General features: G+C 51.5%; 2 protein-coding genes across 7 annotated transcripts in view; one reads left to right on the forward strand and one right to left on the reverse strand.

Annotated features, from left to right (window-relative positions):
- The window catches only part of LOC129519593 (ATP synthase subunit f, mitochondrial), a 41,141-nt gene extending 17,836 nt beyond the window's left edge, over positions 1–23,305 (reverse strand). The window contains exons 1-4 of one of the 4 annotated variants that reach the window (XM_055340251.1): positions 23,219–23,305; positions 18,578–18,685; positions 17,063–17,179; positions 16,168–16,310 (exon numbers count right to left, since the gene is read on the reverse strand). In XM_055340251.1, the coding sequence (XP_055196226.1) occupies positions 16,282–16,310; positions 17,063–17,179; positions 18,578–18,685; positions 23,219–23,231 (267 nt within the window). In that variant the 5' untranslated portion in view covers positions 23,232–23,305 and the 3' untranslated portion in view covers positions 16,168–16,281. Of the gene's footprint in view, positions 1–162; positions 176–392; positions 461–16,167; positions 16,311–17,062; positions 17,180–18,577; positions 18,686–23,218 lie in introns of those variants that run through there. The other 3 variants (XM_055340253.1, XM_055340250.1, XM_055340249.1) reach the window with 3 other exon arrangements.
- Positions 645–14,552, forward strand: CPSF4 (cleavage and polyadenylation specific factor 4). 3 transcript variants are annotated; one of them, XM_055340254.1, is made up of 8 exons: positions 645–901; positions 3,873–3,923; positions 5,740–5,892; positions 8,074–8,169; positions 8,558–8,651; positions 9,780–9,852; positions 11,324–11,494; positions 14,324–14,552. In XM_055340254.1, exons 1-8 carry the CDS (start codon positions 799–801, stop codon positions 14,390–14,392), a joined length of 810 nt encoding a protein of 269 aa, XP_055196229.1. In that variant the 5' UTR covers positions 645–798; the 3' UTR covers positions 14,393–14,552. The 3 variants fall into 3 exon arrangements, with proteins under 3 accessions (XP_055196229.1, XP_055196230.1, XP_055196231.1); XM_055340255.1 differs by having other exon boundaries at positions 11,399–11,494; XM_055340256.1 differs by having other exon boundaries at positions 11,402–11,494.
- Positions 23,306–23,619: the final 314 nt, after the last annotated feature.

The following is a 23,619-nucleotide window of genomic DNA, read 5'->3' on the forward strand; positions in this document are numbered from 1 at the left end:
TGCCAGTCACGGAAGGAAATGCCCATTTCACACAGAGAAAACTAAAGGTGCAATTTCCTCCCTACCCAGGCTCATTAACCTGCCAGTAATGACAACCCCTGAATTAGAAACGCGCCGCCGCTGTGCTGGGGTGGGGGTAGGGTAGGGCGTCCCTCCCCGGACGCTCCCCGGGGCCCTCGGGCCAGCCCGACCCCCTCCACAAGGGCCTTTCGAGCCTCGATCGTCTCACCAGACAGCCCCGACCCCGGCTGCGACACTCGCGGCCCCTCCGTCGTCCCGTCCCCACCCGGGAACAGGATCTCACTGGAAAAGTCCCCCCAGTGAACACCGCCCGGAGCCCCGCTCCGCGTCGCCCCGCGCCGCGTCGCCCCGCCGCGCCCTCCTCGCCTCACCGCGCCGCGCTCCAGGGGGTCCTTCCCACCGGCCTTCTCGTCCGCGCAGGACCCCGCCGACTTCACGCAGGCGCAGTCCGCCACGTGAAAGCCCCGCCCCGTGCGCGCGGAGGCGGGTTACCCCGGGCGGCGAGAGGAGGTAGGAGTTCGGCTGGCGGCTAGCCTGGCCTGACGGAGCGTCCCGTACTCCCAGCTCTACTGGCCGGGTCTGGACAGGCGAGAGGCCGGCGCGGGTTTCGGCAGCTCCCGGCATCCCTCGGGCGGCAGCGGCGGCGGCGGCGGCGGCGGCGGCGAGGTTGGAAGAGGCGGAGGACCGTGTGCGGCGGGGCCGGTGGCCGGTAGGAGGAGTGTGAGGGCGGCGAGAGACCTGAGGAGTAGTCGGGCCGGTGTGGCCGCCGCCGCCGCCATGCAGGAAATCATCGCCAGCGTGGACCACATCAAGTTCGACTTGGAGATCGCGGTGGAGCAGCAGCTCGGGGCACAGCCGCTGCCCTTCCCCGGGATGGACAGTGAGCGCGGGGCCGGGGCCGCGGGGCGAGGGGCACGACCGACTTGGCCCCGGGACCCCTCCCCTCGGTTCAGGCCGCCCTTTCCGTGGGTCCCGGGACCTTTTCTGCATCGGTCCTGGGGACGCCTTCCCCCCTATCCTGGGACCCCCTTCCCCCATTCAGACTCGGGAGCCCCCCTTTCTCCAACCTTTGATCCCCTGGGGCTGTTCTGATACAGTCTTCTGGAGGGCAGGATCGTGTCTGGTTGTTGGAATAAGTCGTGAACGAAAGCGGGTGTTTGAGGTTGGAAATTATTTCCCTGACATAACTAAAAGAAAATAATGAGACATTCCCCTTCTCTGACTCCAGTCCCCCCTCCCCCCCACACACACTTTGAGCCCCCTCTCCTTGGTTTCATCAAAACTGGGCGTTTGGAGGAGTCTTGCTGGAGGAAGGACCGACCACCTGTCTCCTCTCTGTAGAGGATTCCCAGTTAGACTCTCAAGCTCCATTCTTCTAGGATGTGCCCTCCTGGCAGCCTATCCCTCACTTTTTCTCTGGACTCCAGTTCTGAGTCATTCATCACACCTGGGCAGCTGCCTGAGTTCCCTTTGTTCTCCACCGTGAAAGGATAGTCTCTAGCTCCTTCACCCCCCGCAACTTAGGTGGATATCTAGCACTTTAAAAGACACCGGCAGTTTTCTTCTCTCTTTTCCAGTCACACTTGGAATGTAATGTTAAAGCCTAGAGGTCATTCGGTTCAATCCACAGATGGGGCACCTGGTTCTGGGGAAGGGAATTGCAGAAGACCACTTGGTCCTTGGCGACTTGGTACATGGTGGAACCACGTGAGCTCTCCAGTGTTCCTTACTGGTTCAGTCTGTGGTTCCCTGTGCTGTGTCCCATGCCAGAGGCCCATGTTCACCCAGGCCTGTGTCCTGGAAGAGCCTCCTTGCAGCCTCATTCCTCTCAAGTGGTCACACTTATCATGCACGCATGAGTTGTCTCAGTCATGCCGACACTTCCCTGTGAGATACCACTTATACCCAGGAGACATACCTCTGGCAACCCTATGTACACACCACCTCCATCTCTACTATACACATCTTATAAGTAGCTGCTGAAATTCAGATACACACTATTAACTACCCCTGGACACATGTGATCACTTCCTGCTTGTGCATGCTCATCCATTTTATTTATTTGCTAGAGAGAGCTAGTGAGCACAGGTGGGGGAGGGACCAAGAGAGAGGGAGAAATAGGCAACCCGCTGAGCAGGGAGCCCAATACAGGACTCGATCCCAGAACCCTGGGATCATTACTTGACCTAAAGGCAGACACTTAACTCAGCCACCCAGCCACCCCATGCTCATCCACCTTTGCACATGTGTCCTTTCCCTGTGTTGATGGAACCACCCATGCAGGGCAGCTCCTTCCCTCTCTCCTCTCCAGCCTGGGACCACACATACTTGAGTCTATGTGGGCAGGTGCAGAGGCCCACATACCTGTTCTAAGGAGGGTCAGGGACATGCCTGGCCATGGGTGCTGCCCTGGCTTAGGGCTCAGACTTGGTAGGCACCCTCTGCCCTCTGCCAGTACATGATCTATTTCAGTGTGTTAAAGCCCTGGGTGGTCACAACCGTTTCTCCTTTGGGCACTTCGTTGCCATCTTAGTTTTGGGAAGAATTGTCAGTTCTCCCCTGAAAACATACTCTTAACCTATCTGCCTGAGACCCACCCCCAGGACTGTAGACTTCTGGCTTCAAGCAATGAAGTAACCTTAACCTCTGAGTGGAGCCCAGAAATACTCTTCTGTGATGCCTTCCTTAATATAAGGCTTTTTAAACTTTTTTTGAAATGCAAATGAATAACTTTTTTTTTTTTGCTTCTTAAGCTTTTTGAGATGCAAACCAGTGATACCCCCTTGACAGCCTTAAGTCTGTCCTAGCAAAATCTGCCTGCTACTGAGAATAAAAGGAGTCTCTTACAAGATAGCGAAGAGAAGGATGAAAGTGGCTTTCCAAACTGCTCTTGGTGGGTTTTCAGCAGCTCTAAAATGCCTGCCAATGGAGAAAACTGTTAATGAAGCCAGGGAGAGTTTATGCTAGCAGCCATGGTGAGTGAATTCCTGGGCTGATTGCAAAGGCTTGCCCCCTGGAGTCACTGATACCGCACTCTGCCTTTATTCCTTGGCTCACCTCACCCAAACTGGCTGCCTCTGTGGAAGCAGAAGACCGTGAGTCTTTAATTGTGTGTTGGTATTGTACCACCATGAGCTAGATCATGGGCAGGCACATTCTGCCTCTGTTTTCCTTGATGCTCTTCCCACCAGAATAGTGCCTCGGAGGCACCCGCCCCATCTCTGGAGCCTGTCCCTCCCTCGAGTCCCCATTTGATTGTTTGTGCTTCCGGTGAGCTCACACCCTCCCTCTGTCTCAAGTTAAAGTGCCCGTGAGTTAGCCCTCTGGAAGGTCGGAGTCCAGACTGGGGGTAATTCTGTAATCTTGTGCTCCATCCTTCCCCTGCCCACTCCTAACTCCTTGAAAGCATCTTGCTTGGGATCCCTGGGTGGCGCAGCGGTTTGGCGCCTGCCTTTGGCCCAGGGCGCTATCCTGGAGACCCCTGATCAAATCCCACGTCGGGCTCCCGGTGCATGGAGCCTGCTTCTCCCTCTGCCTGTGTCTCTGCCTCTCTCTCTCTCTCTCTGTATGACTATCATAAATAAATAAAAATTTAAAAAAAAGAAAAAAAAAAAAGAAAGCATCTTGCTTATAGGAAGCTCTCAGGATGACTGGTCTCTACATACGTGTCCGCAGGGAAGGACTAAAATGAGCAGCTTTTTGTGTGTGTGGTCAAGCTTTGTTTTGTTTTTGCTAGTTTGTTTTCTGTACCCTGAACACTTCAGGGGTCAAAGAAGGGTCCCCTCCTTATGTCTTCAGCTGTCCCCAGTCACACCTCACTTTGTTTGATGCTTCTCCTTTCCTTCCTGCAGAGTCGGGAGCTGCTGTCTGCGAATTCTTTTTGAAAGCTGCCTGTGGCAAAGGTGAGAAACCCCTGGCTCCTCAAAATTCCCCCTGAGGTGCTTTCTGCCACCCTGGCCCCTAGCAGACTTCAGGCTGTCAGGTCTCTGGCTTGCATTACTTTCTGCAGATTAACAGTATCCCTAGATGAAATTACTGTGCTTTGGACAGACTAGGAACATGATGGGGTATTCTTCCTGAAATCTGAATCCCAGGACAGAGCCTCGCTCTGAGTCTGCCTCCTCACCTCACCTCACTTTGCCTGTGGCCCAAAGACAGAAGGCCCAAGCACTGAGGTGTTCGGAAACTTTTTCAAGATCTTGGAATTAGTGAGTGGCTGAGCCAGTGTCTGAACCCAAGCCTTTCTGATTCTATAGTCTACCCAAGCTCCCTGTCCTCTGTACCCTGTCATCAAAAACCCCTACAGTAGTCTGTCCTGTGGAGCCATGTTCATACCAACCAGACTCCAACAGAGGCTGCTGGAACCAGACTATCCACTAATTGATAAGGAGACAGATTGCTGGGTGAGACCTTACATGCCCTGTATAGGTCTGGGCATTTTTCTTCCTGTAGGCAAATTTATTTGGAAACTAGATTTTAATCAGAAGCTTGAGTAGGGAGCACAAAATTGGAGCAAAGGGATGGTTTTATTGGATGATTTTGGCAAGTTTGGTTTATAACTCTAGCCTTTCCCAGGGAAACAATAGACCTGCTGGGTAGATCAACCAGGTTGCCCTGGGGCTCTCTGGTTGGAATATCATCTCCCACTGGGCTTCTGGTCTATTTCCTACATTTGTGCTTATTAATTCTGCCCTTCTGACCCGCCGCCTTCTGTCAGATAGCTGTCCTTATCACAGGGCACTGTGGCTGTCTTCTGTGTTGACTAGTAGCCACTGGCCATATGTGGCTAGTTAATACATGTGGCCAGTGACCGCCATATTGGATGGCAGAGATACAGAACACCAGTGCAAAGTTCTGTAAGAAGGGGCTGGTCTAGGGTCTTTCCCAGTTACAACCTCATTCTGGTTGGGTCTTCCCCAGTAGTCCCACCAGGCCATGAGTTAGAAACATGAGTTTCCAGGAGTATGGCTGTGTCCCATCTGGTGGCCAATTGCTCGGGACCTGCTACAGAAGGCAGACCTGGGGATCCCTGGGCGGCGCAGCGGTTTAGCACCTGCCTTTGGCCCAGGGCGCGATCCTGGAGACCCTGGATCGGGTCCCACGTCGGGCTCCCGGTGCATGGAGCCTGCTTCTCCCTCTGCCTGTGTCTCTGCCTCTCTCTCTCTCTCTCTCTCTCTGTGACTATCATAAATAAATAAAAATAAAAAAAAAAGAAGGCAGACCTCCCTCAGTTTGTGTATGATGCATTTCTCTTTCTTAATTCTTGAATGCTAAGTGAGCCCTTATAACTAGAGGTAGAACCCACTTGGAGTCAAAGCTTCTGCTGGTGATCCTCTTTACCTTCTGTTTTGGGGGGCTGTGTTTCCCAAACCCTAGTTTTTCCTTTACTGCCCCTACAATTTTTGCCACGTCTGTGTATCACTAGAACTATAATTAAGAAAGAAGCTCATTTTCCCACTACCTTTAGGCTTGTTAAGGTTCCATTTTAGAGTAATATTGGTGAAATCATGATTTTTTGTTTTTGTTGGGTTTTCCCAAAACACGCTGAAATAAAATAAGCACTAAAACCTAAGATGTGTGCTTATGTACTGCCTGAAATTACGTTGACTTCTGCCAGAGGCAGCCACAACCTTCCAGGACATGTTGCTCTCAGGTACTCGAGGGATGTGTGGGACGAAGGCACCACCCTCCTCACAGCCCCACTGTCTTCCTTGGCAGGGGGCATGTGTCCATTCCGCCACATCAGCGGTGAGAAGACTGTTGTGTGCAAACACTGGCTGCGGGGGCTGTGCAAGAAGGGGGACCAGTGTGAGTTCCTACACGAGTACGACATGACCAAGATGCCCGAGTGCTACTTCTACTCCAAGTTTGGTAAGCAGACGCCTGGCCTCAGGAGCCCCGGGGAGGCCTCTGCCAGCCCTGAGACCCAGAGGGGACAAGCAGCTGGCTGGGCGCCTGCACTTTCTACCATCTCCCAGCTGTCCGGCTTCAGAATCTTAGGCTGTGCCCACCAACCTCATCTGGCCCTCTAGTTTCAAGTACTTGGGCAAGTTTGGGAGACGACTGAGGGTTACATGATGGGTGAGCAAGCCAGGCAGCTGGCTGGAGGCCTTGTTTCTGCTCACACTGGCCTTTTCCCCTAAATCAGCTGCTGCTTCCAACATGGTGACTCCTTACCCCGCTCCAGGCATGTGTTAGTTCCTCCTCTCTGGGAATGTGGTCCCAGGTAGTAGTTTGTAAACAGGGGCTGTTTTCTGGTGGCCAAGAGCACCACTCCTCACCTTGAGATTGCCTTGATCCCTGTGTAGAGAACATGTGTTCTTCGCCATCCTAAGTGGACTGCATGGAGAAAAAGGGGCGGGCCAGGGCTCGGCAGGGCTGTTACACTCCCTGATGGAACTAGAATACCCTGGCTCTGTGCTGTGGGTGAGGCTGCCTAGCAAGGAGCCCTGTTGGTTAGGATGAGGGTGGGCTCTAGCCTCAGGATGTCCAGCCCTGTGCAGGGACCCAGCGGGAGACTGGAAGCCTGCTGTACTCTTTGTGGTGGGTAGGGGGGTGGGGTAGTGCTGGGTGCACTATACACTTTCAGAGCTGTCATCAGGAGATGTTGATTAGTCCAGCAGCCCAACAGGTGTGGCCTGATGGTTTATTAATGATAGTTGTGCTTTCTTTGTAGAGGTAGCTTAAGCTGTGAAGTCAAAGTGCAGATGGTCAGAAATAGGACCCAGGCTTCCCGGTCCTGCCCCACCCATACCAGCACTGGAACCAGCACTAGAAGAGGGCGTCCCCTTTTCATGGATGCCGTCTCCCATCTGGAACCAAAGGCGGGAGCCAGCCCTCCTGGACAGACTCTTAAGGGCTCCTCTCAGCCTGGCCCAGGTTCCTTCATTCCTGCTGGGCCTGGCAGCCCCCCAATGCCTCTGGTGCCCCTGCCTGCTCTTTCCCTACAGAGCCTGTCCTAGTGCACATGTACTGTCTGCAGCTTCTATCATCCGGGACACAAGTGAGGGTCCTCCTTTGGCACTGGAGGGTCCGTAGTAAACAGGACAGGCCCAGTCCTCGTCCCTTGGTGCTTTTGTTCTAGAGGCCCAGGGAAAGAGGCAGCTGACACCAGTGAAACAAAGATGAAAATGACATGTAGGAAGTGCTCTGAAGGAAATAGACAGGGATGGGACCATGTCTGGAGGACCATATTGTCCTTAGGCTGAATGGTCAGGGAAGGCCTCTCCGGTGAGACGGAGCTAGGATCTGAAGGCTAAGAAGGGGCCGCTCATGGTGACCAGCTGGGGTGCCAATGTGGCTGGGGGAGGAGCAGCCTGGGGGAGGGGTGTGCTACACCTCACAGGGACTTGTGTGTCTGAGAAGGAGTTTACATTTTCTCTGAAAAGCAGTGACCAGATTGGCCTTTCATGTGTAACGTGGATCAGGGAGGGCAAGCATGTGGCACAGCCGCCCATCTGGATGGTTCCTGAAGTTGGGTGAAAGATGCTGCTGGCCAGCTGGACCAGTTGCTCCTGAGAGGAGCTGTCATCACAAAGGCTTTATCACACTCTTGCCATAGGGATCCAGCCTCAAGTTCCCAGGTCCTCCCTGCTTTTGTTCTGAAAGATAGAACCCTCAGACCTTTGTCCCATCCCAGCTAGTAGATGTGAAGAGCTGATCAGAGTAGACCAGTCATTTCCTGACTCAGTGGGTGCTTTTGTATATTTGGGCACCCCACAGTGCCCAGGATACCCCCTTTGCAGAAGTGGTGGAGCCATGAGTTATTTGATGACTGCGCACCCCATGCCCGGCTCTGTGTCGTTGACATTCAAGGCAGCATGGACATGTGTGAGGGATGCACCATGTACAAGTCATGTACATGGTCCATGTATAGGTCAGGAGTCTGAGGCTCTGAGAGGAGCCTCACCAGGACTCACCAGGCCAGGAGACACCAGAACTACCTGGCCCTCTGCCACACAGCAAGCCTAGCCTTGAGAAAAGCAGAGGTGGGTCTGAGTCCAGCTCTCCCAGAACTTCCCCAGATGGGTTCATGTCTGGCTTTCCCTGCAGGGGAGTGCAGCAACAAGGAGTGCCCCTTCCTGCACATCGACCCCGAGTCCAAGATCAAGGACTGCCCTTGGTATGACCGTGGCTTCTGCAAGCATGGTAGGTATCAGAGTGACTGGGCTCCCAGCAAAAGGCTGGTCCTGTCTTCCTCTGCCCACATGACCTCTCCCTGTCCTACCTGTTCCAGCAAAACCTGGTGTTATGCACCTGGGGCCAGTGAGGCTTTTCTACACCCTAAGCTCACCTTAGCCTCCCAAAGCTCCCGTGTGGACTGCATCCTCACCTATATTTTGCATAAGGAAACTCGCGCTTAGGAGGTCGCATGCCCTGCCTGCTAATGAATGGATCCGAGGCAGAGCCAGCATCTAAAGCCCTGCTCTTGCCCTCTGCACCTGGGCAATGGTGTGGCCAGGGCTCTGTTACACAGGGGCATGAAGCCATCCCCTGAAGCAGGGGGTCCGAGCGTCCCGGATGTTTGGCTCCACAGGTCCCCTGTGCAGGCACCGACATACTCGGAGAGTCATCTGTGTGAATTACCTCGTGGGATTCTGCCCGGAGGGGCCCTCGTGTAAATTCATGCAGTGAGTAGCCAGGCCCTGTTGCCCTCCAGACCTTTCCTGGGTCCACCTGGGCTTTGCTGACTGGGTGGTATCACCACGGGGCCCGGGGCAAGGGCCAGTGCTGCTCCCTGAACTCAGAGGTGGCTCTGTCCAGTCTGGCACTTAAGCTTTCCTGGGTTGCAGATCTGACGAAAGCTGGCCTCCGTGCCCCAGAAAAGCTCACATCTTGCATGTCACTTAGGGACCTCTGGTTAAGAACCTGTGCCTAAAAGGAAGCCAACTTCATTATGGGGGCCTCCCCTGTGGAGGCATCAAGTTTGAGATTCCACGTATGCTAGTTCATGTAATTCTTCATAAGCTTGTGTGAGAGAGAACCTCCCCATCTCACCCAGAAGACTGAGACTCAGAGCTCAGCCATTGGCCAGGGTCACATGGTGGTAGGAGTGGCACCTGGTCAAAGGCAGGCCTGTGGCCTCTGAAGTTGGGTTCTCATTGCCCAGCAGGGCTCAGAGCTCCTCTCCTAGGTCTTAGTCCATGTCTGTCACTTTGGGTGGTCATGGAGTTGGACTTCTCCCTGGGGTGGCACCGGGACTGCAGAATACTGTCGTCCTCCTACCTCCGGGCCACTTCCATCCACCCCACTGACACCTGCACAGAAGCACAGTATCCTGGTCACTGCCACACAGTGGACAGGGGGCAGGTGCTGAGGACATGGTCCAGCTCCCTAGGTGAGAGCCCAGGAGCCTGCAGGTGGCCGGGCGGTTCCCCAGGGAGTGTGTCTTGTTGGAGGTGGTCTGGCCACCTGAGTTAGACCCTCAGGGAGGGGCATGTGTTGGGAGGAACTCCCACTTCCGAAGCCCTTGGAAAGTAGCTCTTGCTGCAGGTCCCCAGGTCCTAGCAGCCAGGTGTAAGCAGAGCTGGGTCTGAGTCCAGGCGAATCCATTCTTTTTGCCCCTTTTCTCCAAAGCTCCAGGGGCTGAGCTCAGAGCCAGCAGCTACCCCATATTCAGGCGTGTTGCTCTATGCTTGGGCACAGGCTGCCTGTGAGTTCCCAGGGCCAGGATTTAAGAACACAGCCTGGCGGGGCCCCTCTCTCATCCCCTCTTCTCCTCCCCTTGTTCTCATACCCTCTGGCTGCGGGGTGACCAGCCCTCGATTTGAACTGCCAATGGGAACCACCGAGCAGCCCCCACTGCCACAGCAGACGCAACCTGCAACAAAGGTACCGTGCCCCGGCCCCTCCCCAGCAGTGGCTGTCCCAGTATGCAGGCGGCTACAGACCCAACTGGCGATGTGGGAGAGGGTGGAGGGGACAGGAGGGGAATCACCCTGAGTTCCAGCAGATTTGGGAGCAGAGCAGTTGGTCTCTCCCTCTAGAGGTGGAGGGCTGCCTGCTAGAGCTGAATGCCCACTTGGCTTCTCTTCCCTCTGCGTGGCAAGTGGTTCAGTGGCACCCCCTCGGGAGCCAGAGTGGAGGGCAGCATGAGCACCAGGGGTCAGCTGCTCTTGCTCCCTTTATAAATAAGGAAACAGTCCTGAGGCCACAGCTGGGCAGGAGCAGCCCTGGAGCAGAACTGAAGCTGACCGGCTCTCCTGCCTGTGCTGTTGGTGCCCCATGTGGAGGGTCCTGGCAGGAAGGGAGGGCTGGGAACAGGGCTGAAAGACCAGCTGGCTCCACCTCCCTAGACAAAAGGGTCCCACAACCCAGCAGTAGGCTAATTCTCTCAAGCATGACAGCGAGAGATGCCACAGACAAGTGGGAATCTGTAGCAGTGCACACCCCTCCCCCACCCAAACCAGGGGCACCCTGAATTTGTTTATGGGAGTGGAGGGTTGGGGGCCCAGAAGAAAGGGTGGCCAGGTGTGTTAGGCAGGGTCTCAACAGGCCAAGTAAACCCACCTACTGATCTTAAATCCTTACCTCTTACATGTTGGACTCTGAGCCCATTGCCAAAGCCCCGTCCGTCCTTCAGGGCTACGGGCTAAGGTAGGAGGGCCTGTGGTGGCCAGACATCTGGCACTGACCCCCACCCTCAGGAGGCTGTGGGATAACTCAGATAGGACTCATCACAAAGCGGGGAGTTCCTGGGTGCAGGTATGACCATGACAACCTGGGGGTCTCTAGCTTGGTGCCCCTGTATTTATTTACCGGAGGCCAGAGCCAGGAGCCCTCGTGGTTGAGAGGTGGCCTAGCTGTCCAGCCCCGACACCAGGAGCCCCCACCCCCCTGGCTCACAGGACTCCCTAGCAGAAGGCTCTCTCAGCCCCTAGACCGCAGGTCAGCATGTCAGCCTCCAACTGTTTTTCTGTGACTGTTGCTCGCCGTGTAGGCTGCTAAACATCTGGCTGAACCAAGCGTTCATCCTGACCTGAAGCTAGAACCTCAGAAACAAAAGTAAGGCCTGCTCATGCCCTTGCCCTGCTGCCCCAGAGACCTCCTCGTCTCTTTGGTGTTTTGTTTTCTACTTTTATTTTTCGTTTTTGTGTGTCTGCATGGTGTTTTTCGGGCAGCGGCTCCTGCCATCATCACCAGATATTTGTTTTCCACCTGCTCTCCTGAGCGGGGCCATTGCAGAAGCCCTTCTTCCTGCTGGTCATGCGGGATCAGTCCCGCACTCTTTTTTCCTGTCCCCATTGGTAGTCTGCGTGCACGTGTTTTCCACAGTAAAACCGTGTTGTGTAACTCTTTCCAGCAAAGTAACAATCCGCCATTACAAAGGTCGTCCTCCTTGATCCAGTTAACGAGTCAGAACTCTTCTCCCAATCAGCAGAGAGCCCCGCAGGTCATCGGGGTCATGCAGAGTCAAAACAGCAGCGCGGGCAACCGGGGACCGCGGCCGCTGGAGCAGGTCACCTGTTATAAGGTGAGTCCCGGGCTGGGGGGCTGGTATGGCCTTCACAGCCAGGATTCATTCCCTCGATCTTCAGGTAGTTAATTTTGAAAGATGAAAACATCTTTGTCTCTGTTGACCGTCAGAGTCAAAGTGGGCTACTCTGGTAGGCTAGAGACCATCCTGCTTCCTTCCATCCATGACACGCCAAGGCCAAGTGAACCATCACACATGCTGTTGAATGAAAGGATGGAGCTTGTGGGAAAAGGAGGGAAATCTTTCAGGGGCTAGTGATAAGGTATAAGCATAAAGCCAGGAGAAGGGAGTAAGCTCTGAAGTCTCAGGATGGCCTCATATCCTGCAAGAGCATACCCAAGGGAAAGGCACAAAGCTTTAAGCCCATGTAAGAAGAAAACAAAGAATTCACCCCACCCCTAGCACATCCACACACACACTCCTTTATCTCAGGGTAAGGTAAGCTCTTTAAAAACCTACTAGAAAACTTGTCTCATTCTTGGCTTTGGATGGAAATTGGGGAGATAAGTGCCTTGAGAGTTTACAGTCACCAGGGGACCCTTGTATTCAACCCTCAGTGAAGGAGGGCTGGAAAGCAATAAACTGGGTTTTCCAATCTGAAACAGACCCAGATGTGGGCTCCTGGTGCCTGGCTCTACAAGGAATTTATTCTCAAGCCGACCACATATAATTCCTACAGCCAGAGTGTTGAATGTGTTTGTAATTAAAAATCACAAAATCTAGAAGGAAACCGCCGCCACCGAGGGAAATCCGCAGAAACAACTGATAACTAGATCACAAAACCCCTCAGATTTGGGGATTATTAGACAAAATACAAAGTTAGTACATGCTTTTTGTAAAACCACTGAGATGACATAGAAATGTCTTGGGTACAGAGTGTTATCCCCATTCCCACCTTTCCTAAAACAGCCACTTGATTCCGTGGGCTTTGTTGTCATGATTTTTGGTTTTGGTGCTCCTTCATACCCCCAGGGGACCCCACATGGAGAACTGTGTGCCAAGCTTTTAGTCACACAAGCACTAGGAAAGTACATTTTAATATAAATAGGGCCCTGGTATGTATAACATTCTGTAGTCTTTTTTTTTTTTCCTTCTTGATAATATGTTGTGGATCATTCTATGTAAACCTAATCTGTTTCAGTGGGTGCATAACAGAATTGCAATTTACTTTACCAGTTCTCTGTTGGTAGCAATTTAATTTTTGTTGCTAAAAGCATTATTGAATCTGACACTTAGACATCTGTGAGCTCTTGCCTGAGAGCAGCAGCATCCGTGCCTCCCAAGTAGAAGGTCCGAGCCAGGAAGCGTATGCTTAGCTTAAATTGTTCCTAGAACTTTCCCTCAGGAAAAGCTGAGCCACTTCCTGCAGCCATCACACTCAGCCCCTGCTCTGTGCCAGCCCCACTGAAACGAAAGGTGCTAGCGCTCTTTCCCAGGAGGGGTTTTGTGTTCTGCGAGGAGGAGACGGCAGGTGCCCCAAACTGCTAAAGTTAAAAGCGCACTTGGATTCAGGGAAGGCTGAGCCTGAGCCCTACCGGGTGGGGAACGTACAGAAAGGAGGGTATGCCTCCGACCAGTCCCCTCTCAAGTAAGAGAAACCGTATGTGTTCTGAGGCAGTGTAGCTGGCATCTTCACCTCCTGCCCCCTGCACTCTTCAGCAAGGCCTCCAAAGCAAGCTCTCCTGAATCCTAAACTTAGGTGAAGTCAGAACCTAACAACCCCCTTGTCACCACGGCAGCCTCCTAGTTGACATTAAAGGCACCTTGTGGGAATCCCAGGCTCTCCAGGATCAGCTGTGGAGGCCAAAGGCCATGCCAGGTGCTCTGAGCAGGGGCCCGGTTAGTCCTTCCCTCTGCTTATCAATCCAAGGGCCAGCTAGCAGCTGCACAGGCCACTCATCCGCACAGTCACACCTACACATCAGACAGACGGGAGAACATAGGGCCCTTGGGGTCCAGAAATAGAGCAGGCAAGAGATGGGGCCATGACTGGGTAGACCCCGGCATTCCAGGCTGAGGAAGCCAGGACTGGGAGGGCCCTGAGTGGGTGTCCCCACCTGTCCTCCTGACCCCCTGCTTAGTGCTCGAGGCTGCTGTTCAACCTTTTAACCAGCTTCTGTTTTTTGAGTAGTATGAATGAACAAAGAGAAACCAAGGAAGGGCCTGGGGAATCAGAGCTGGGATGAGGCTGAGTCAGTGCTAGATTTCTGAAGTGATGCTCTGGGGCTGTTCACCCACATCTAACCATTGTCCCATGTCTCTGATCCTATAACCAAAACCTGTCCCCTGGGGTAGCTTAGGAAAACATGGAAGAGCCAGGAGGGAAAACTGTGGGTGCAGCCCACCCTTTGTGTCCACGGCAATGGTCCCCAAGGTGGGGGGAGGAGCCTGGTGGCTTCTCTGGAGTTGTTGCCTCCTGTCTCCAGAACAGTGCCTCAGAAAGGTAAGTGGCTGGCCAGCCATACAGAGGGGCGTGTACCACAGGATTCTTGTCGTCCTGCCACCTGCCACAAGAGACCTTCTGTGGACAGGCCCATGTGGATGTTGGCCCAGCCTGCAGGAGCTCCCTCCTGTGTGCTCTCAGATCATCCTTGGGCTCTGTAGCCTCTTCCATCTGCTGAGCTGCTGGAGTTTCTGGGCCACTGTACCTTTGGAGCTCCTTTTTCTTTGTGTTTGAAAGTCTGTACCACTGAGAATTACAGAGTCCCATCCTTAACCTGGTATTTGGTGGGTGCTACCTTACTTGAAAACTGTATTTGAAAACGGTGGGTGTTTTTGTTTTTGTTTTTTGTTTTTGTCTCCTCCCTCCCTTCCTGCTGTTCCCAGTGTGGTGAGAAAGGACACTACGCCAACAGATGCACCAAAGGGCACTTGGCCTTTCTCAGTGGACAGTGACAGCAGTTGGAGCCAGCTCAGAGCAGCCCAGAGGGCCCCCCCTGTTGGGAACCAGTCTGGGCCCTCCTTGGGAGCATGCGTTGAACTGTTTCACACCAGTGTTGGTGCAACTCTGGCTGGGGCTGGCAGGCAGGCACGCTGGGGTTATTCTGAGGGGCTACGTCTGTCAGCTTCCCTATCATTTTGCTGTAATCTTTTAAAAGGGATAAGTGCTCTACTTTGGTCCTTCCAAGACGGCATCATGTTTGTCTAGCATCCACACCTCCTGTCCGGATCTCTCAGCACACAGCCCTCTGGGGAGGGGAGGAGGTTGTGGCCAGGGGCTTGTGCTAAGCAGTCTGTATGGAAGGCAGCCTCTCCCCTCAAGGCCTCGTCATTAAACACCACTTCTTGGTGACCCCAGGGCTGATGGATCATTTACAGCTTCGGCCAGGTCATGCCTGCTTCCTCCGTGTCCTGCTGAGTTCAGAAGCTGTGCCTATCGATGTGATTTGAACAAGGCAGCCCTTTGGGCAAACTTAAGTGCACTTGTTGCCTCAAGCCAGTCCTGCTCCCAGGTGGCAGTGGTTGAGAGGAATAGCACACTGCTCTCCAGTGTGAGCGTCTTTTTCCTCTGGGCTGATTGCCTTGGAGCGCCTACTTGACAATGGTATCTCTCAAGGTATATGTTCAGCTGGAGCTGCCAACCACCCATTGAATAGGGGATGCAGTCCATGTGTGCACCTACCTCCTGCCCCGCCAAGTGTCTGTACAGTCACTCACCCTTGGCCTCCGGAGACCACCCTGCCCCTGAACCTGGAAATGTGAAACCATCACCTGCAACCTGCTGGGCAAGTGGGCCTCTCCAAGTCCCATTACAAGAACACTTTTTATGAGGTTGATTAAAGCATGTTTTTTAAGCTGCGTCTCATTACTTCAGGGACTCTGTCAAGGAGAGGACTCCTGCTGTTTGCCACACTATGTGCCTGGCACGAAGCTTTCATATTGGTGCTTGCTTGTCCCCTCTTGACAGGTGACTATCTCAGAGGGAAGGGATGCTGCCAGGGAAGGGGGGGGGCCTCTGTACAGGCAGCTAGTAAAGTCTGGAAGCTTGGCCTTTGTTTGGAACAGCCACATGGCAGGTCTCCTCACTTCATCTGAGATGTTGGATAATACCTTATTCAAGTTTGGATCTCCTAGGAGATAATTAGCCACAGTACCTCACCCCGTATACTCCATGCAGCGTACGTGCTTACTGCATACCCCTCAAGAAACCAGTTCTGGCCTTCATGTCGCTTTACTAGAAGACCTCTGATGAAGGGTTAAGGATGAGGGTGCCTGTCACCCAGGGCAGTTGTGAGCTCCTGTCAGGACCTGTGTTTTCCCTTGCTCCCCTGAATCCTCCCTTGGAACTTCCTACAGGTGAAGCTTTCTTTCCAGGAGGGCCCACACTACTGCTGCCTGCATATGCAGAAAAAGGGGAAGGGAAGGCATTCATAAGCACTCAGGGTATCAGTTTTGATGTGAAAGCATCAGCTGACAAAAACTCACAAGTACTTAGAATACTCAAGGTGCAAAGAGCAGGGAAACACCTCCAGGCACTTAAGAGGTATAACTAGATGGCACCCCACCTCCAGTGAACTGGGACAGGGTTCTGAAGCTGTGTGGGCAGCCACTGGTTCAAAGCCCTAGGCCATCAACAAGAATCACCCTTTGGAAACTAGCACCATCTCACTGCTGATGTAGAAGGAACTCCAAGAGGGCAGGGAAATGGCTATACCAGGGAAGCAGTTGAGTACCAGTCAACTTTTATTGGATATTAATTGTGAATTAAGCAATGGAAGGATTCAAGGATGCCAGGCAAAAGTCATGGTCAGGAATGCCAAATGTGCTTCCACACTGGGCCCTCTTCAGTGGTACTTGCGTAGCCGTTCATGTTCTGAAGTTAGAAAGGCAATATGTTAAGTTTCTTAAAAGGTGTAGTGAGAGTATAAGAAAAGAGGGCAGCCGCGGCCCAGGGCAGGGGGTGGAGGAGGCAAGGGGCCTGGCAGGCTAAAAATCACATAAGGCCATCGTGAGAACTCCTTTCAGGAGATAACCCAGAACTGGCCTGCCAGCACCTCAGCAGAATCAGTAGATGTGGAGGTATAAAGGCGTCTCAGGAGCTACTCTGCCGCCTAGCCAGCCTCTTCCTTCCCAGAAAGAACATGCACTCAAAGTCCCCAAGAGGCTGGCCTTCAGACTGGTGGGAGCTGGACATGGTCAGAAACAGTCTGGGAAAAGCCAATGGCCGTGGATGCTGTGCCACCATCTCCCACCACACAAGTTCCTCTCTGGCCTGAGACCCAGGACAAGCTACCCTTTTGCAGAGCAACACAAAGACCAGATTGTACTCTCTTTGCATTGGCTGCTGGAAAGATGAAGCCAAAATTTTCCACCAACCCTCAGCAGAGCCTGCAGTACCTTACAGAATGCTTCCTAACCATCACCTTTATCCTGGCTTCACGTTATATTTTGTTTTCTCTTTGCGACAATTTTCTCGCTTAAAATACCATCCTGTATACTATATTCTGACAAGTCCCTCCCAATTTTTAGCCATCAGTAAAATGATGGACATATAAACGTGACAGTGAACCAGTACCACCCTGCTATGAGAAACCCCAGATGGCAGGTGACCGGAGAGATACTCACTGAGCTCCTTGTAAGAACGACAGTAGTTGAAAAGCACATAAGCAGCCAGCACCATAGAAATCCCAGCAATGCCCCCTTTCTTCACATTGATATACTTGTTGTAATACCGGTAGTAACCTACAAACAGGAGAGAAGACTTTGCTGTGAATGCTTCACACAGTGCAAAGTCTGGCTTAAATTCAGGGGCCCAGTCCTGCTCTGGCTCTTGAAGCAGCTCATCCTAAATTCACTGGCTGATGAAGAAAAGCACAAATGCCCCATGGGTCTTGCCGTGGGAGCCCAGGACAAGCCCCAGCTAGGCCCACCTTGATTCTGCCCCCATGCTTTGGCCTTCACTTTAACAGAACTAGCTCAGCCTGTTAAGACTTTGATCCTACCTCACGCTCCCCTCCAGCTCTAGGGATCCCTTTACCCTAATTCTGACCAAAAACCCAACCCCAACTAAAGGCCCACTTAGCTATGGCCAGCTGGGTCTGCCTGTGAGGGAAGAAGGCTTTGTGCAATCATCTCTTTGCTGGGTACCCCAACAGTGAGGAAATAATTTCTGCCCTATTTGGGCCTTGGCTTGGTTGACAAAAATGAAATGATTCTAGAAGGCTCTAGTTTACAACAGTGAGGGAAGCTGTGAAGGAACAATATAGGGAGCTGTGGGCATGAACAGGCCACTTTCATCTATGCAGAGCAGTCAGGGACTATTGTCACTAAGAAACATGTCAGAGTATTCTAATCCTAGCTAAGGAAAGGCCCAGCGCAGAAGGAAAACATGGCACACAAGACAGTTACAGTGTAGCCAGAACTGGAAAAAAAACAGAAGGGAGGGAGGCCATAGAGGAGGCCGGAGACTACACAGGCCCCCGTGCGTTGCTGTGGGTCTCTGATTCCTGGGAGGAGAACAGAAGTGCTACGGGACTGATGTGATTGTGCACAGTCCTGAAGGAGAGATCATCTCTAACGTCCATCCTGGAAGTTTTGCCTGGCAGGGGGATGAGCATTATATCACAGACCGACATTCGCTATACTTCAAACGCACTTTCTCCTTTAAAAAGTCTTACGAGGGACGCCTAGGTGGCTCAGCGGTTGAGTGTCTGCCCAGGGTGTGATCCTGGAATCCCGGGATCAAATCCCCACATTGGGCTCCCTGCATGGAGCCTGCTTCTCTCTCTGCCTATGTCTCTGCCTCTCTCTCTGTCTCTCTCATGAAAAAATAAATAAAATCTTAAAAAAAAAAAGTCTTATGATGTAAAAATGCTCATAGATGTTTAAGACAAAGGCAATGGTACCCATTTCAAGCAACAGAAAACATGGTCTTGGCTGAACTATCTTAAAGCCAGCCTTTGGTAGGACCAATCACCCATCAAACACGGAGATTCAGGGGCTAACAATCTGTCCCTGTCTTTCTCTACATAATTTATTGGTCTGAGATGAAGCCTTTACTGCTCAAATTTAATTCAGAGCAAAGAGAGACCTGAATACCCAAGCATTTGCTTTGGTTGACACAAGCCTGTAGACTCTGACCTCTTTGAAATGCTCCAGCAATGCCCTTAGGGGTGAAATCCCGCATCAGTATCCAGCCTGGCAGCTCTGCTAGTTTCACCTCCATGAGCTTCTTTTCCTTCACTGGTACTGAAAAGGAAGAACAGAAAACACGCTGAAAAACCTCCAGTAAGACAAATAGCATCCTTTTGTGTCACTTACTTCAACCGTTCAATAAAGTCACCACAAAAAGGCTGCAGACAAGTAATATTATGAATAAATATATCACACCAAATTTATTTTTTCAAGCCAGAGTGAATAGAAAGCAACAGCTTTATGAACGAACAAGATCTGAGTAACAGCTTACTGGAAGTAATTGTAAAAACTGAACCTAACGGCCGTGTGGAATTAAGTATCAAGCGGAGGACAGAATAATTATTGCAAAACTACTATTTACTTGTATTAGCAGGTAGCTGATGCCTTTATTTTATCAGTGGAGAAGACTGACTCAGAGAAGTTGGGCAACTTGGCCAAGGTCACACAGCATGCGGGCAGGAGGCAGGGCTCAACCTGAGGTCTGGCTCCCATGCTCCTGAAGAGAATCTGAGGTCTACTTCAAGTATCCTACCTGGACCGCAAATGTTAAATGACTTAATATAAACCACTCCAAATGATCCAATGGGCCGCAGCTAATCTTCCAATGAGAGTCTGGGGACAGGGATGCCTGGGTGGCTCAGTGGTTGAGTGTTTGTCTTCGGCTCAGGGCATGATCTCGGAGTTCTGGGAATAAGTCCCACATCGGGCTCCCTGTGAGGAGCCTGCTTCTCCCTGTCTAGGTCTCTGCCTTCTGTGTCTTTCATGAAAAATGAAATAATCTTTAAAAAAAAAAAAGAGAGAGAGAGAGAGAGAGAGTTTGGGGATAGAACAAGAAGGGCTCTAGGTGAGGAGAGGTCAGGAGATCTATGGGATTCCGTTCAGTGGTGGACTCTTGAACCTGGTCCTTACAGAGCCTTAGTCTTTCTTTAACTGGATCCCCAAAATGGAGAAGAAACCTTTGAGTAAATTTGGTCTGGCTCCTTCTGTGGTTGGTAATCTTTATGAAGGGACAGTGGTCTTTGGCTCCTTGCCCTGAAGAGAATACCTGCTCAGCAGCTCTTTAAAGTTGATCTCTATGAGGAGGATGAGAAAGGAGACAATTCTCTCCTTATGAGCATCTGAACATTCACAGTTCTACCCTGCTCTGGTCCTCCCCAGTCCCCTTCCTATTTTACTCTTAAGCCAAGATGATTACAATATAGCCTCAACTGGGAGCCCTTCTTGACTCAATGGCAGCTTCTAATCTGCTACAGGTCATTTGGAGAACCAGACACTTGGCCCAGCTGGACACTATCAAGTGTCTGTCAAATGGAGGCTTAATACATAGCCTGAGTGTTATGGTTTAGACTGCTTGTCCCAAACAAACTGGTCCAAACCTTCCATCTAAACTCATCCAAAAAAAAAAAAAAAAACACTCATCCAACAAATATGGAGCACTTACTTTATGTCAAGCAGCATGCTAGCACTGTGGATACGGCACTGGCTACAGACGAAAGCCTGGCTCTTAGAAACCGACATCCTATCACCAGACAATGATCTCATGCACTCATCTCACCAGGCTCCGTACTGCCGCCAGACCCCTTTCTGTTGCTTCACCTGAGGGCCTTCATGTGTGCTGCGCTCTTGGATCATCACACAGCCAGTTCAACTTAAATGTTATTCCCTAAAAGGCCTCCTTCCCTGCCCACCTTATCTCAAGGACTAGCACTACCTTCCCATATAACCTCTGAGCTCCAATTTGTCTGTAAAATGGCTTATTCCAAGAACTGAATGAGAATCTATATAAAACCATTTCAAACCTTACTCAGAACTGTAAATTGTTAATATTATTATTGTTGAAATGTCAGTAAGGTCTGTGTGAAACAAGACAGAGGCAAAGAAAGAAATGGCATACAAACCAAACTTTAGAACATTTTAAGCATACAAGACTTCAGGGATGAATCACACCCTTTAGTTCTTTTACAAACAGGAAACTGTGATGTGATTAGTTTGGTAATATTTTTGAACATGAAACAGTCTCAAATGAATTTTGGGATATGTGCCAAATCTCTGTCAGAGAGTTTAGGGTCAGTGGTAGTAACACCAAACAATAAAGTCATTTGAGAAAGACCTGTACTTTTCTCTGTCACCCCATCCATTCTGTTCCTAGAAAAGTTTAACAAGTACACATTTTTCATGCCAGTTTTGTCTTCACTTGGCTCAGGAGCCCTCCCTCCAAGAATGACTGTACCACATCTCTTCTTGAATAAGAATGTAGTCAACACCTCTGCTACACCTCTGCTACAGTCCCAAAGCCTTCTTGCATGCAGTGAGGAGTGTGAACACATCATTCTAAAACCAACTGGCTTTAAATATGGCCACATGGGGGGCAGCGAGTGACGAATATATAGATGGAACTAGAATGGCAGACGTTGCTAACTGTTGACACTGAGTCATGAGTACTAAGTGTTCATTACACTATTGTTTCCTTTGTCTTTGAAATCTTTGAATAATAAAGTTTAAAAGTGCTTTTAATCATAGGATTGTGTTGGGGGAGATGTGCAAAAGAAACACAGTATCTTAAGTCAAAGTATTTTTCACTGGTAAAAGGTAACTGAAAACAAAACAAAATTGGGTCACTTCTGAGCCCACAAACTACGAATACATACTCTGCATCCTCATGACCACATTCAGAGGCTGGCACAGTGCCCTGGCACATCACAGGAGAAAACAGCCAACAATTTAAAATTTATTTTTCCATATATTTATACACATAAAGAGGGTTTCCTTTTTTTTTTAAGATTTTATTTATTTATTCATGAGAGACACATAGAAAGGCATAGACACAGGCAGAGGAAGAAGCAGGCTCCATGCAGGGAGCCCAACGTGGGATTTGATCCCGGGTCTCCAGGATTGCGCCCTGGGCCAAAGGCAGGCACCAAACCGCTGTGCCACCCAGGGACACCCCCCCCCCCTTTTTTTTAACCATTCTCAGCTCACAGGCCAAAAACAGACCACAGGAAATCTAGCCCACCAGCCACAGTTTGCTTTCCCAATCTCATCTGCTGCTAACTCATATTCCCATCACTTTATTTGCTAGTGAACTAGTGGCTTTATGCTTTGGCAACAGACACCATCTAAAAGATGGTCAGTACTTAAGAGACTTCAACACAACTCCATCACCTAGAGTCATACTAAATAAATGGGCCAGATGTGACATGACCCTGCTCAGGGGTTACGGGGTGGAAGCTGGAATGACCAGCACTCAACAGAGGGCCAGGCAGTCTTTCCAGTACCTTATATGTACCCAGTTGTTTAATGCTTAGTCCACAGTACTCATCACTTCACTCTACTTAAAAGATGCCAAGTCTCAGTGCCTCCTTTTCACATGTCCTCTTTAAACAACATAACTGCCGCTGATAATCTCAAGCCTGATTTTACAGATGGGAAAAGCAGCATCATTCTCATCTTTTCTGATCCCCTCTTCATGTCTCCAGGCTGATATTAAGAATATAGAAGTTGGGTAAAACCACGTAGGTTAATCAAAACTCTGCCTCAAGCAGGCCACACTCCATCTCTGATTGTTATTTTCATCTTTATTTTTTTAAGATGTTGGCTTTTTTTTTTTAATTTTTTATTTTTTTATGATAGTCACAGAGAGAGAGGCAGAGACATAGGCAGAGGGAGAAGCAGGCTCCATGCACCGGGAGCCCGACGTGGGATTCGATCCCGGGTCTCCAGGATCGTGCCCTGGGCCAAAGGCAGGCGCCAAACCGCTGCGCCACCCAGGGATCCCCTATTTTCATCTTTAAAATGAGATCAATGTTCCAGACAGGGACTTACTGACAAGGCTACTGTGAGAGGATCTAGGGCTAAAATATGGTTTCCGTACTAAAACAAAAACAAAGCCCAAAAACAACAAAAAAATCAGTGTGCACAGTCTGGTAAGTGTAGACTTATACACGCATGCCACTGAAAAGCCTGCAGATCATAATGCCATCCTTGTGATTAAAGCTCAGTTTGCCATGAGGCCCCAGACTCCTCTTTAGCAGCCCAGCTCAGCCCTCTCACTAGTTGTGACCTTGAGTAAGTCGCTCCACCTCCCTAAGCCTATTCAAAGCGTATTCAACATACGTGCGTCCAACCTTCCTTGGTATCAGGCACAGTCCTAGGCATTCGCTCCTCCTGGAGCTTAATTTGAGCTTCAGCTTTGGGAAGAAGGGAAGAAGCTGCGCGCAGGGTTCAAACACAAAGCGCCTAGGTGGCGGCGGGGTCAATATTGTTCAGCGAAGAGGAAGGGTGGCTGGAGGTGGTGCATTCCCAAGCTCGCAGACGCGTCCCTGGGCTGCCCTGACCCTCCCCGCTGCAGCCGAGAGACGCAGGGCCTTGGGCAGGCGGACGGCGTGGCTGAGCGAGCAGAGAAGCGTCGGACGGTGCAGGACCCTGGGCAAAGGGCTAGGTGCGCCTCCGGTGAGGCCGCAGGGAGAGCGAAGGGAAGGCGGCTCCGCAGCCCCCACTCCCTCCCTCCCAGCGCAGCCGTGAGCCCGGAACCTCGCATCACGGCTGCTGCCCTCAACCTTGCAACCTTAACCAGGTCCATGTACTCACCGGGCGAAGCCATCTTGGAGTCCTGGGTGTCCGCTCTGCCGGACCGCGCAAGGACTGCTGGGTAGGGAGCAACGCGCCGCTGGGCGGCGGCGCTGGAAGCAGAGGTTCATGGGAAGCGGGTCGCGACCAGTACGAGTCTAGAACTGCAAGCGCACCATAGGATGAAGGGCGAAGTCCCGGGAGGGCAAAGCCTCGGGATTCTGCAGTAGGGAGAGGAGGATGGGGGTGGGGGAATAGGAGAATGGGGGGGCGGGATGGTGATGGTAGAGTTCAGCCTGGCCTTCCCATCCTAGGAGGGAAGAGGCTGTCAGGGACCCAAAAATGGGAAATGAGAAAAGAGCATCCTGGCTTTCTTCCTTTGTCTCCTTACAATTGTTCTGGGAGGGGATCCCTGGGTGGCG

Source organism: Nyctereutes procyonoides, unplaced genomic scaffold, assembly GCF_905146905.1.
Source record: "Nyctereutes procyonoides isolate TBG_1078 unplaced genomic scaffold, NYPRO_anot_genome, whole genome shotgun sequence".
In the NCBI taxonomy this organism is placed as follows: Eukaryota; Metazoa; Chordata; class Mammalia; order Carnivora; family Canidae; genus Nyctereutes; species Nyctereutes procyonoides.

Coding starts and splice junctions, on each gene's coding strand:
- CPSF4 (XM_055340254.1), top strand. CDS start 799: ATGCAGGAAATCATCGCCAGCGTGGACCACATCAAGTTCGACTTGGAG. Junction 3,924..5,739: donor GAAAGCTGCCTGTGGCAAAG/GTGAGAAACCCC, acceptor CTTCCTTGGCAG/GGGGCATGTGTCCATTCCGC. Junction 8,170..8,557: donor CCGTGGCTTCTGCAAGCATG/GTAGGTATCAGA, acceptor TTGGCTCCACAG/GTCCCCTGTGCAGGCACCGA.